General features: G+C 36.1%; 1 protein-coding gene across 1 annotated transcript in view; it reads left to right on the forward strand.

Moving 5' to 3' along the window:
- LOC306853988 (sortilin-related receptor-like) overlaps positions 1-13,168 on the forward strand; it is a 78,461-nt gene that overhangs the window by 28,561 nt on the left and 36,732 nt on the right. Inside the window, exons 7-15 of the mRNA XM_079391747.1 lie at positions 5,750-5,851; positions 5,963-6,132; positions 8,106-8,298; positions 9,221-9,338; positions 10,435-10,508; positions 12,010-12,098; positions 12,211-12,389; positions 12,498-12,684; positions 12,793-12,921. Coding sequence (XP_079247873.1) covers positions 5,750-5,851; positions 5,963-6,132; positions 8,106-8,298; positions 9,221-9,338; positions 10,435-10,508; positions 12,010-12,098; positions 12,211-12,389; positions 12,498-12,684; positions 12,793-12,921 — 1,241 coding nt within the window. The remainder of the gene's footprint in view (positions 1-5,749; positions 5,852-5,962; positions 6,133-8,105; positions 8,299-9,220; positions 9,339-10,434; positions 10,509-12,009; positions 12,099-12,210; positions 12,390-12,497; positions 12,685-12,792; positions 12,922-13,168) is intronic.

Raw genomic sequence — 13,168 nt, forward strand, 5'->3', positions numbered from 1 at the left:
AATGCTAAAATAACTTTTGCCAAATTACAAGACAAATTTCTTTATAGAGAAGACTAGAATGTTTTTCAACAAGCATAGTAAAACAAACCAAAAAAAATTAAAATCCAAGATGGTTTACGAAGCGAAAGATGTTGTCTGGTAATTAATCATTAGATACTGATTTGTGTTGTTGATAAAGATTAATATAGTTAAAATTACTATTTTACCTAATGTTTGTATATATATTTGTTCTTATTATATTGTGTTAGCTTAGCAACATGCTAACACAAAACTATTGGAAACTTTGTGATTTGCTGCTTGTGTAGCATTCAAAATTTACTCATTTGTGAGATTCAGTTTAGTTGGGATTCTGCCTATGTAGATAGTAGGCAGCAAGGGCGTTCACTAGATTTTGGAACATATCCAAAGTCTCTTGCCAGTGGAACGACATTGATGCCAGTCTTTTTCTCCCTTTTTTTCAGTCAAGTCACCCTTTTTTCTTTCAGTCACTGTGTCTCTCTCTGACTCACTCTTTTGTCTCATTGTGTCGAGTCCCTCTATCTGCAGCCCAGCTAATAGGATTACCATAATGAATATCACAAGAGCCTTTGGCAGTGAGAAGCTTCTAAGACTAATTAAAGCTGTGGAAACCAAGGTCCTCTCATCTCAGGGATTTATCCATAATGTCATAAAGATTCTTAGTAATAATTAAGCCTTTTCTCTTCTCATGTCCTCACCTCTCTGTAGCCCTGCAAGCTGCTTTAGTGATAACCTGGTTTCAGGGTGTAATCTGAATTTTGAAGGAAGATATTTACGGAAGAAGGAGGGAGAGAGATTTTAAGCATGATTACGGCATGTCAGAAGGCACTAAAGTGGTCTCAAATTAATACAGTTTAGTAAAATACCTTTCATTACAAGAAAACTCTTGTAAATGTAGATCTTTAACTACAGGTTTCAATAAAATGATAAATCAGATGTTAATTTGATTATTGTTTCAATGGGTTCAATGAGTTAGTTGTTTGACTGCTTCAAATGAGGTCTATATAATACTGCAATACAGGATGGATTAAAGGAATAGCCAAAAAATAAAATTTGCTGTAAATTCACTGTCATGCAATTCAAGATGTGAGTTTGTTTCTTCAATGGAACAGATTTTAAATGGGTGCCGTCAGAATGAGAGATCAAACAGCTGATAAAAACATCACAATAATCAACAATTAATCCCCACAACTCCAGTCCATTAGTTAACATCTTGTGAAGCAGAAACTATTAAGCAAACTATTATTATTATTACATCATTATTACTGCAGAAGATCCATTCTTGAGCAGGTGATGTAATGCTAAATTTCTGTTTTGACGAAGAGACTCTACAGGCCCTATCAAACACCCATGCAATGTGGTGCCAGGCACCTGCGCGTGCGCTTCAGACCATGCGCTTAGATCGTTAATATAGGGCCCCACGTCTTGGATGGTCTGAAGGATGAGTACATTTTTAGCTAATTTTTACATTTTTGGCTGAACTATTCCTTCAAATTTAACAAGGGTTAACTGAGCTATGCTAACCATCAAAACCCAAAGTTTGTGAGTCTGTTCACATACTGATTAAAGAACCTTTATAACGCTTTATATTAAAGATAAATATAATTTTCTTTTTCCTGTGACTCTATAGACTTCAGTAGAGTCTTTACTGTTAGGTCGATACGATATAATTCCGATATCGATATGAACACTATTAAAAAAAGCCTCATAAAAACTACCAAGAATGCCCACAACAGATGTCTGTACCTACAAACTTGAATTTGCCAAGTCTATGCACTCCTTCTATAAAACTTTATAATATTTTAGGGGGGAAAAAACAGCACAAATAAATTGTTCATCTTTTATTTGTATTTAGCCTTCATACAAACAAGAAATGTGAAATCACTGTCAAATAAACATCTCAGACCCACCTTATTAATATTAATATCTTTAACTTCAAACTGTAGGCTAACATACACTACCATGCAGTCAAAAGTTTTTGAACAGTAAGATATATTTTTTTAATTCTCTTAATTAATAAAAGCCTGCATTTATTTGATTGAAAATACAGCAAAAACTGTAACATTTTGAAATATTCTTACCATTTAAAATGACTGTTTTCTATTTGAAAATATTTTAAAATGCAAGTTATTCCAGTGATTTCAAAGCTGAATTTTTAGCATCATTCTCCAGTCACGTGATCTTTCAGAGATCATTCTAATATTCTGATTTGCTGCTCAAAAAACATTTATTATTATGTTGAAATTATACTGACTCCAAGGGAGTTGCTGCAAAAAAAAAAAAAAATTATTGAGTAACAATGAAAACATGTTGCTGGAGACTGGCTTATTATTGAAAATGCAATCTGATTGTCTGCCAGTAGGAGGCGATTTGAGATTGGCTGTAATCTAAGCAGCTCCGCTCATGAACGCTACTTTATCAGATCAAATGAAAATGCCATCAAAACTATTCTGAAGACAGTCGGTTCTCTTCAGAGATACATTCATATAAATCGCGCCGCGTTTTGATTTTGAAACGTGCAGTGATCATGTTTATTCAACCAAGTCAAACACCACAAATAAATAATTGTATGGGAAACATTGTATATCAAAATATGGGAAATGTTCAAAAATCATATCACCGTTATTGAAAAAAATTATATCGCGATACATATTGATATTGAATTATTGTCCAGCCCTACTGTTAGGAAAGGGTCCTCAGTTTGAACCGACCATCTCGGCAATGCAGAACTTTTCACACTGTGTTCTTCAACATGCTGCATCTACACATTCTCACTCATGCTTGAAAGTCTGATCTGTCTTCCAGACTAAGCGATGGGAAAGACTGCCAGCACAGTACGGCTGTTGTTCCAGAGATAAATGCCTCCTCCACAAAGACGGCAAAGTGACTCCGAAGCCAGATATTCATTAGGCCGCCTGTGCCAGAAACGATTCCATTCATGTTGGCATGTAAGAATAGACGGCTTCTTATATGTGAGGTTTGTAGTCAGGGACATTCGGATACTATGGCAGCAGATGAGAGATGACGGTTTGCTCAGAGGGGCTGTTTGTGGCTAACTGCCTATAAATGCTTAATGATACTGTGACGGCTAAAATTGGAGGTTGGATCTTTGTGTCAGGTGCAAATGGAACCTTGGGAGAAAATGTCTGACCCCTGACCACCTGACAGGATTCGTTAATGGCTCAATCACAAATACGTTGTGCATCCATCTCTGTAGCAGCTCTGCACCTTTCTGAAAGGTGCCAGTTATGATGCTATTGAATTACAATAGCACCTTTCAGACTTTGAGATTTCCAACTTGACATATTTATTTGCTTATTCAAAAAACAGCCCCATTAAATTTTTCTGTGACAGTACCATGTGTCAGTTAAAAAATTGCTTTATTATATATATTAAAAATACCACGTTTTAAACGTTTGATTTCCAGACCTAAAAATGTAATTATAATTTTAAAGGCAAATGGAAAAGAAATATAATTTAGTTTAATTTTACTCGGCTCTAAAAAAACAACAAAAAAAACCCACATTTTAACAAATGATATGTTTTATATATTAAATTATATAGTAAACTCTGTAGTGTATTTTCATATGCAAGTACAGTATACTACATATAACTTTTATTATTTAATATTTGAGTATAATATAAAATACTGAATACTTTATAATGTTTTCCATCATTTTTAATATAACCTTGTCCGGTAATTTCATGCAATGATGTATTGTTTACACACGAACATATTATTCTGATTTTATGGTACCATATCTAAACATTGGCATCTGGATCTGGTTGTTGCAGCTTTGTGATTTGATTGTTGTTATCGCACACTTTGCTCTCTTAAGATCTCTCGGCAACAGTGTCTGTTTCGAGAGATCTCCCTTGTCTTTGCTCTCTAAAGCCAGATTGTGTTTTGGCTGCTTCCGCAACACTGCAGTCTGTTCCTGGAGACAGCCGTTAACAGTGAGATAAATCAATAGCATGAATGGTGTGACTAAAAATGAGGCAGTGCGGAGAGCTGAGAAAGAAAACACTGAGCCTTTGTGCCTTTGTACAAGGAAGTGGTTAAACTTGTTTTTCAGGATGATTATGCTTATAAATACACTTTAATCTGACAGGCTGTCTTCCTGTTGTTCTTACACTGACCCAATAAATCCCTTTCGCTGGCTGTGTTTATTAGTATTTTTGCCTGTTACCACTCCCATCTTGCAAGCCTTTTTGACTTTGCAGTATGATCTAGGAAATAGCAGTAAACTTGATTAATGTAGAGAATCTGTTACTTTGCTTTTTTCGAGTACTGCATTTTTCACCTCTAACGGCATCTTTGGCTTTTAGGCAGGCAGGAAAAATCTAATTTTTTTAGGCAAATATGTTTACTTGTTTACACAGCAAGAAGACAGTTTTGAAAAATCTGTCTGAATGGTAGTAGTTTTTTGTCATTTCACATAAGGTATTTATGTGGTGAATACTGAGTGAGTGATTTCAGACACATATCTATAGTTTGGTTGTATGTAATCTGTTTATTATAGTGAGACTTTGTGAGGCTTTGTGAACCTGATGTAAGTAACTCTTACTCACGCACAGCTTGATTACAGTGACAGCTTGTCGTACAAAGGAGAGACTGATTGAACCGCTTGAACTTCAGAATTGATTGAAGCTTTGATTTCCAGAGGGGAGAAAGTGAAAGAGAGACTTGGGAAGAAGGAGTGAAAAGACTCATCCCTTCATGACGCATTGCTCATTTCAGACAGTGCTAGACAGAGGCACATCTAGGTTGCTGGGACACTGACTAGATTAGTACCGCTTGCACCAGCTTTCCTTCTCTTTTATCTTTAAAAAAACAGCAGTTTTAGAAGTACAAATGAGACATTGTTTTTTCCTCTTCCAAATCCCCAGTAGTCCTTATTAAGCGGTATCAGGTACAGGACTCCAGTGAAAACAGTGCTGGCTGGGCTTATCTCCCCACGCTGATGTTGTCTGCCATTCAGACCCTATTTATATTGGTATTATGCCACGGTTTATGGTAACTGAATGTATCAGATTACCTTATAAAAGACTCTGTGATGTTTAATTTTAATTATTTTGCTGCACCATGTTCCAGTTTTGAGTAGCAGTGGAAAGTAGTAAAACAAACCAAATATGTTTAGAAAATGAAACTGAACACTCAGATTCCAAATCATCTTTGTATAAATATAATAACAACAACTACAATTATAAATAATTTTCAAAAAATCTTATTTTTATTAATTGTGTAAATTACTTTTATTTATAATAATAATAATACATTATTGTTATTATTAGACAAATTATTATAAATGATTAATATTATTTTAAGAATTTTATTATTAATAAAATAATCAATCATTGGTTTTGTTGTAGTCTATTGATCATATAGTTATTACTGTGTCAAAGCTGAAGAAATTTGCAGATTTGTAAATAAATTTTAGGTTTTTTGTTCTCATTTTAATTTATTAAAGTTTTAGTAACATTTAGTTTTTTTGTCATTTTTAGTAGTTTTTAGTTTTATTTTATATATATATATATATATATATATATATATATATAGCATTTATTTAAGTTTTAGTTTTACTTTAGTACATCAATGTAAACTAAATAAAAATAGAATGAAAATGTGTTTTTTTTAGTTACCTATAATAACCCTGTCTCTAATTTTAACAAATTGTAATATGTGATATCCAGTTTGATTTTGAGCTCATTAAAGAGTGTGTTTCTACAGACATTATTTGGGAGCCACGAGTCTCAGTCTGTCCAGCTGTGGGTTTCCTACAACCGGCAGCCAATGAGAGCAGCTCAGTTTAACACCCGCCACCCCATCACGGTGAGTGCCGTCAGCTTCGTTTAGTCTCAGGAATATATTTATGGTCATGACTTTTAAAGCTTCATGTTGTTTACCTGTCTCATGCGATTCCCTGCTCTCCTCTCTCTGCAGGAGTACTACATAGCAGATGCTTCGGAGGAACAGGTGTTCGTATGCGTGAATCACAATAATAACGTTACACACCTGTACATCTCGGACACACAGGGCCTAGCCTTCTCTCTGTCGTTAGAGAACGTGCTGTTCTACAGCCCTGATGGCTCTGGGAGCAACACGCTTATCAGGTACAGTTGAACATCACAGTGTGTGTGAGAGAGAGAGACGCCTTCCTGCTGCAGAACAGTACATAAACACAGATGGTGTGACCATAGAAGTGATTTACCAAAATAGGACAGATGTTTGTTGGTCCTGGAACAACATTCCTATTAAAGGGATAGTTCACCCAAAAATGAAAATAGAGTGCGTAGACTGACACGAAAGAGAACTTTGTTGAATAAAGTCGTTATTTTTGTTTTCTTTACGCACAAAAAATATTCTTGTAGTTTCATAACATTACGGTTGAACCACTGATGTCACACAGACTATTTTAACAATGTCCTTACTACCTTTCTGGGCCTTGAACGTCTCGATTGCCTTGCTGTCTATGGAGGGGCAGAAAGATCTCAGATTTCATCAAAAATATCTTAATTTGTGTTCCGACGATGAACGAAGTTCTTACGGGTTTGGAACGACATGAGGGTGAGTAATTAATGACAGAATTTTCATTTTTGTGTGAACTATCCCTTTAAATAATCGTGTCCCTAACCCCATTCATTAATGTTAAAGACTTTGCATTGCAGTTCTTTTGTCTTTTTATTGGTAGTTTTCTGTCTTTACAAATGATATATAGATTAATATAAGCAATTCAAAAATACTATTTACATGCAACATATTTTTGAAAGACTACCTTAAGCTTAAAAAAAATAAAGAGTTGTATTTTTGTTATTTATTATAAAACTATACAGAATCGTTTAAAAGTTTGGGGTTGGTAATTTTTTTTTTTTTTTTTTTTTTGGAAGAAGTTTCTTCTACTCACCAAGGCTATTTGATCAAAAATACAGTAAAAATAGTAATACTGTGAAATTATATTATTACAAATTTAACAAATTAACTGTTTTCTATTTTAATATATTTTAAAATGCAATTTATTTGAGCGATGGCAAAGCTGAATTTTCATCATCATTACTCCAGTCTTCAGTGTCACATGATCCTTCAGAAATCATTTTAATATGATGATTTGTTGTTCATGAACATTTCATTTTATTATCAATGTCGAACAGTTGTGCAGCATAATATTTTGGTGGAAACCGTAATACAATTTTTAGGATTCTTTAATGAATAGTAAATTCAAAAGAACAGGATTTATTTGAATCCTGAATTTCTGTAACAAATGTGTTTTTTACTTTCACTTTTAATCAATTTAATACATTCTTTCTGATGACAAAGATTAATTCCTTGGAAAAAAAGTCTTGCTGGCCCTAAACATTTGTGTAAATCTGAAAATGCATAAATAAATAGTTAAATAAATTAATTAATGAATGCATTTCTTAGCATTTTTCAATAGAAACTTTCAAAATACATTCTACTTTTCACCCTAAAAAACAAGAACCACTGACCTACACTAAACATAACGCCTTTTTCTTAACTTCACACTAACCATGATTCCTAAAATCCGAAGGAAATCATAGGTTGATATAAATTTTGGTTGTCTGAGCGCCAACAACCACGTTGAGCCAGGAACAAATCCCACTTCAATAATTCACGTTAAGCTCGGTCTTACACAGCTTTTGGTCTCGTCACCTTTACTTGAACTCCTCTTGGTATAGTGACGGTCCCTCATCAGTGCTGTAAATCCGTTTTAGCTCTGCACGCCTCAACCCCATAAGCAGGTTAGTGAGGTCTCGTCTCTATAATGCAAGAACTATGTTTTTCCCCACCGGTCCCTCCGCTCACACTGTCAGTAGAAAAGCAATCTATCATTCGTACACAGCTTCCCAAGGACATGCTATTGTTTTACTCTGCGGCAGAGCGGGATCTCACCCACCGCCAAACCACTGTGCTCAGCACGGCCGCCTGAGAGAAGCGATGCAATTACTGCAGTGCGGAATGCAGATGAGATGCGCTTGGCTCGCGTGCCATTGGCATTTTCATAGAGCCCCTCTCTTGGCAGATATGAATGACGCATGGAAACAGATTTGTGTGTTTGTGTGTTTGAAAGGTACTTCGCCAATGAGCCGTTTGCAGATCTCCACCGGGTTGAGGGGCTGAGGGGTGTGTTTGTAGCCACTCTGATCAATGGATCGGTAACTGAAGACAACATGCGATCAGTTATCACGTTTGATAAAGGAGGAACCTGGGAGCTTCTGCAGCCACCTGCGGCCGACAGCCTAGGAGGAACCATAGACTGCCAGGTATTAGGGATGTTGTTCATTTTTGATACTCGAGTACTAGATTAATCAGCCAAATACTCTGGGGTCAAGGATTTTTTTTTTGGTATCTGTCCCTTATTTTTTTTAGATGTCCTGTCAATTAATAATAATCCAACATATAAAAGCATGATCCTTGTGACCCGTTTCGAACCATTTAGTTTAATTCCCATTTAGCAGTCTGTTTTAGCACACAAACACATCCGATGTGGACACTTTCTATGCAGAGTTGAGTGAATTATTTTTTATTTTTTACCCTGAAACTCACTTTTTGCTTTTTGGCATACATTTCTATCCCCCTCTAACCATTCAGAACACATGCTACTACCCATAATGCCACTGTAATGAAATATAATATTCATGGTTGATCATTGCTGGATTTTCTGAGTGCTCAGTACTCTTAATATATTTAGTCGATGTAGCCAGTAGCCATTTAAAATTTATGGCCAGTAACCAATACATGTTAGATAAAATGTTATATTTTGTCTATAAATTATATTATTTTGTCTAAAAAATATAATTATATAGTTTTTATTTTTATTTTGCCTAATTAAAAACAATTTAATTCAAAATGGAAACAAAAAATAGCTTTAAATCAATAAAAATAAAATACAAAAAACCCCCAACAACTTTAATATCAGTAGGTAACTGGTATGATGCCAGTATATTGTGCTCATCCCTACCCTGAGTGTAGAATCTCCACTTTTTGCTCTATTTTGTGTAGTTGTGGTGCCAAGCATGTGTTCATGAAGCTGTGGGTTTGTGTTTGCGAAAAAAAGGAGTTAAGACTGCTAAGTTTGACGATTGTAGGAGGAAGTTGAGTTTTTTTCATGCTTCCAGTGAACTGTTTGTGCTCTGTTTTTCTTTACTATTACATAGTTACTATCTCTCTCTCTTGGTCTCTCAGCTGGACAATGGCTGTTCCCTGCACTTGGCCCAGAGATGGAGTCAGCTGTTGAATATTCAGCTGCGCAGGATCCCTATTCTGTCTAAAGAATCTGCACCTGGCCTCATCATGGCAACAGGTGGGCCACATAACCTGCTCTCCGCTCGTCTCATATGTGCGTGAGAGAGAGGAAATGCAAACACTTTAGCAGCTTGTTCGGTTTCTTCCTGTTTATGTTGCTTTGCTCCTGTTAACCAAGTGTGTGTAGGTCCCTTCAGAGAACACAGTACACACTGTAATGATAGGGAGCAAGTGCATGAGCCTGACTTCTTGAGTTCAAGCCTGGCGGAAAACATTGATTTTGCTCCCTTTGCACGGCTTGGAAGGCACTTCCTCCCTCTCATATCCCTCTCTCTCTCCCTGCCAGCCGTGATTATTAGATAATGTGCATGCATGAAGACGAGAGGCGCATGAGGCTTGTGAAAATGTCTTTCTGCTTCGGCTGCTATCGCTCCGGCGCAGATGTGCTAATTATTTGTACTTCACCCACTGGCTAATTATCACATACAAACACACCCTCGCACTCATCGACTTAGCCACATGAGAGCGGCCATGCCACCTCAGCATTGTTCTTATTGCAAAAAAACGTGTTAAGTGCTGCATATCTCTCTTAAGGAGATGAATGTAGATGAAGTGTATTACTACTCAAATTAATTAATGACAAAACCACCTGCAGTGACGCAGCAGATCAACGCATGGCATTGAAAAAAGGAAAACGATGATTCTGATGTAGAAGGGGTGTGGAAGGAGAAGGTGACAGACCGTATCCTTTGTCTGGGATTCTTGTGTCAGTGGCAAGTCTGAAGCATCTGACAGGAACACAGTGCCTTTCTTGCCCTTTGCTGGGTTTGTTCTTCTTTGTGCTAATTTCCTTCTGTTTTGTCTCTATTGTGGTCTGAATTTTAAGTAGGCTGACACATTAGCATCTACACTACAAATATGATGTGTTCAGATGCACTTGTGACCATCTCTCATGTGGTTTACATCATGAAACATAAATACCCCTATTAAACTTGTTTTAAACGCTGTCGTTTTGTCAGCTGGTCACCTGATATCAGTTCTAATTGAGGCCTGTGTTATATGACACCAGATACTGTGTAAATATTGACTGTCAACTCTCTCTCTCTCTCTCTCTCTGTCTCCTTTTCTCTCTCTCTCTACTATCTTCTGCGCAGGATCTGTTGGAAAGAATCTGGCCAATAAGCCCAATGTTTATGTATCGAGTAGCGCAGGGGTCAGATGGAGAGAGGTGAGAACCTGCATCTCTGTGCAATTTTAAAAAACGGTTATTTTGGTAAAAATTGGGTTTGCATAGAACACAACGATTCATGTGTCCAAATTTGCTCAATCCAATTTTATTGCACTTTTGGCATTTTTTTTTTTTCTGATGATGATGATTTAAGTTAATATTTTATTTATTTTCAGGGTTTTGTCAGTTGTATTTATTTTTTGGCTCAGTATTTTATTTACTTTTTTCTTTTGATTTATTTTTTATTTTTTTCAGTTATTTTTACTTTTGTTTTTTAATTTACAGCACTTATTTGCTTTAAAAGTGCTGTATAAATAAAATTTGACTTGACTTGATATTTATTCACCCTTTTGTTGCTCTGAACACCCATATCTTTTTTCACATGAAGCAAAAGATCAAATCTGCTCTTTTTTTGTAGATCATAATGCATGATCATCAGTTCTTTCGCAATTTGTTTGGTTTGTTTTAGGGATTCTCATATTTTAACGGTTTTACCGTTAACCGAAAGAATTAATAGAAACCGATTAGAACCGATTAATACTCAGTTAAATAATTTAAAAGGTTTTAAAAGTTGTTGTTTTTTTTTCAAGTATTTTTTAAAGTTTGCTGCATTGTTAAAGACAAATATTCTATGCATATTTTTTACTAACGGGGACGTGTCGATACGTGCAACCGCACGTGCCTACAGACATATTTCACTCCGCATGCACCTGCTCCACTTTCACTTAACTGAAGTAATAAAGGCAACACAATGGCAAAAGGCATTATTTGATAAATGGTTATCAGAGAGTGAATCCGTGAGTGAATGTATTCAAATTCTGAATGGGTTTGGGAATCAATAAAAAGCTCACTCATTTTCAGTTCTTCACAATCTCACAAAGTTTTATTATATTCAATGAAGCTCTACACTACTGCACAATTTATTTACATCGTGTGCTCGTTTTGTTTCTTCTAATGAGAGGATTTATGTCTGATGAAAAAACATGCAGTTCTTCAAAGTGCATAGGATTCAGTGCATTTTAATTTTGTCATCTTAATTTAATTATTTAAGTGAAAAATATTTTGTGTAGGCCTATTTATTTTATTCCTTTTATATTTCATTCAGTTTTTGTTTGTTCTCAGAAGCGCTGTATGTGTATTTTTAATGAGTCACAGACACTCGTCCATTCTATTATTTATTTAATACTAATTTAATATTCAAGCCTTATCAGTTAACATTATCAGTATCATTGGAAAAATGAACCAAAATGAGCATCCCTCATTTTTTTTTTATTCATTTATGATTTTTTTTTTGAGAAACTGTGTATTAAATCAGGAATTTAACCTGTTTTCCTTTACATACTAAAGAATTAACACTAGACTATCCTGTCTTAGATAAAGGATTTTTTTGTCATGTATTATTATCTTACTTAAGGCACCAGTTGAGCCAACGTGCCATTAGTTACCCCTCGAAAAAAAAAAAAAACTGGTGTACGATGTAATGGATATGTATGTTCTTTAGGCACTGGCTGGTCCTCATTTCTACACCTGGGGAGATCATGGAGGGATCCTGATGGCTATCGCACAGGGTGGCTCCACCAGAACACTCAAGTCAGTAACCGCTCAAGGATCTAATGTCACTCTGCTTTTAGTAGAAGCTCTTTGAATATTATCTGGCTTTAGGACATTACTGATAGCTGGGTCTTGTCTTTTGCTGGCTTAGATTCAGTACCAACGAGGGGGAAACCTGGAAGGACTTCCAGTTCTCAGAAGAGGAGGTATATGTGTATCAGCTGCTGACTGAACCGGGTGAAAAGAGCACCATCTTCACTATTTTCGGCTCATATGCGGACCAGAAACACAGCTGGCTCATTGTGCAGGTCAACGCTAGTGATGTTCTTGGTAAGAGAACAGTGCACTTATTATTGGTGCACCTTGTAACCACCACACCTCAGCAACTGCCCAGTAAATTCCCTAGCAGCCAGTTCTACATCTGATGTTATGATTTAGGTGTGTCGTGCTCAGAGGGCGACTATAAACGCTGGTCTCCTTCTGACGAGAGGGGAAACGGCTGTCTGCTCGGCAGAGAGATGGTGTACAAGCGGCGATCGCCTCACGCCACCTGCTTCAACGGCGAGGACTTCGACAGACCCGTCACTCTGTCCAACTGCTCCTGCACTCGACAGGACTATGAGTGGTATGAGCTGAAACCCCATTTTCCTTTGTTATTCTCATTTTGCCATTTTTTTCACCTGAATGCCAATCATTTTCCACTACTTTTATTGTCAACTTTATCTGTTTGCAGTGACTACGGGTTTAAGCTGAGTGAGGATCTGTCTCTCGAGGTGTGCGTGCCTGATCCTGAGTTTTCTGGAAACCTTTATGCCCCACCAGTACCCTGTCCGGTGGGCACCACTTACCGCCGCAGCAAAGGGTGAGAACAATGTTACCTTTACTGATTATACACACTATGATTCAAAAGTTTAGTGTCAATTTTAATACTTTTATTAAGCAAGGATGCATTCAATTCAAAAGTGACAGTAATTATTATATTATTATTATTTTATATAAATATTGTTTTTCAACATTGATAATAATAATAATAAATCTTTTGTGAGCAGCAAATCAGCATATTAGAATAATTTCTGAAGGATCATGTGAAACTGAAGACTGGAGTAATA

This window comes from Barbus barbus (genome assembly GCF_936440315.1).
Source record: "Barbus barbus genome assembly, chromosome: 34".
NCBI lineage: Eukaryota > Metazoa > Chordata > Actinopteri > Cypriniformes > Cyprinidae > Barbus > Barbus barbus.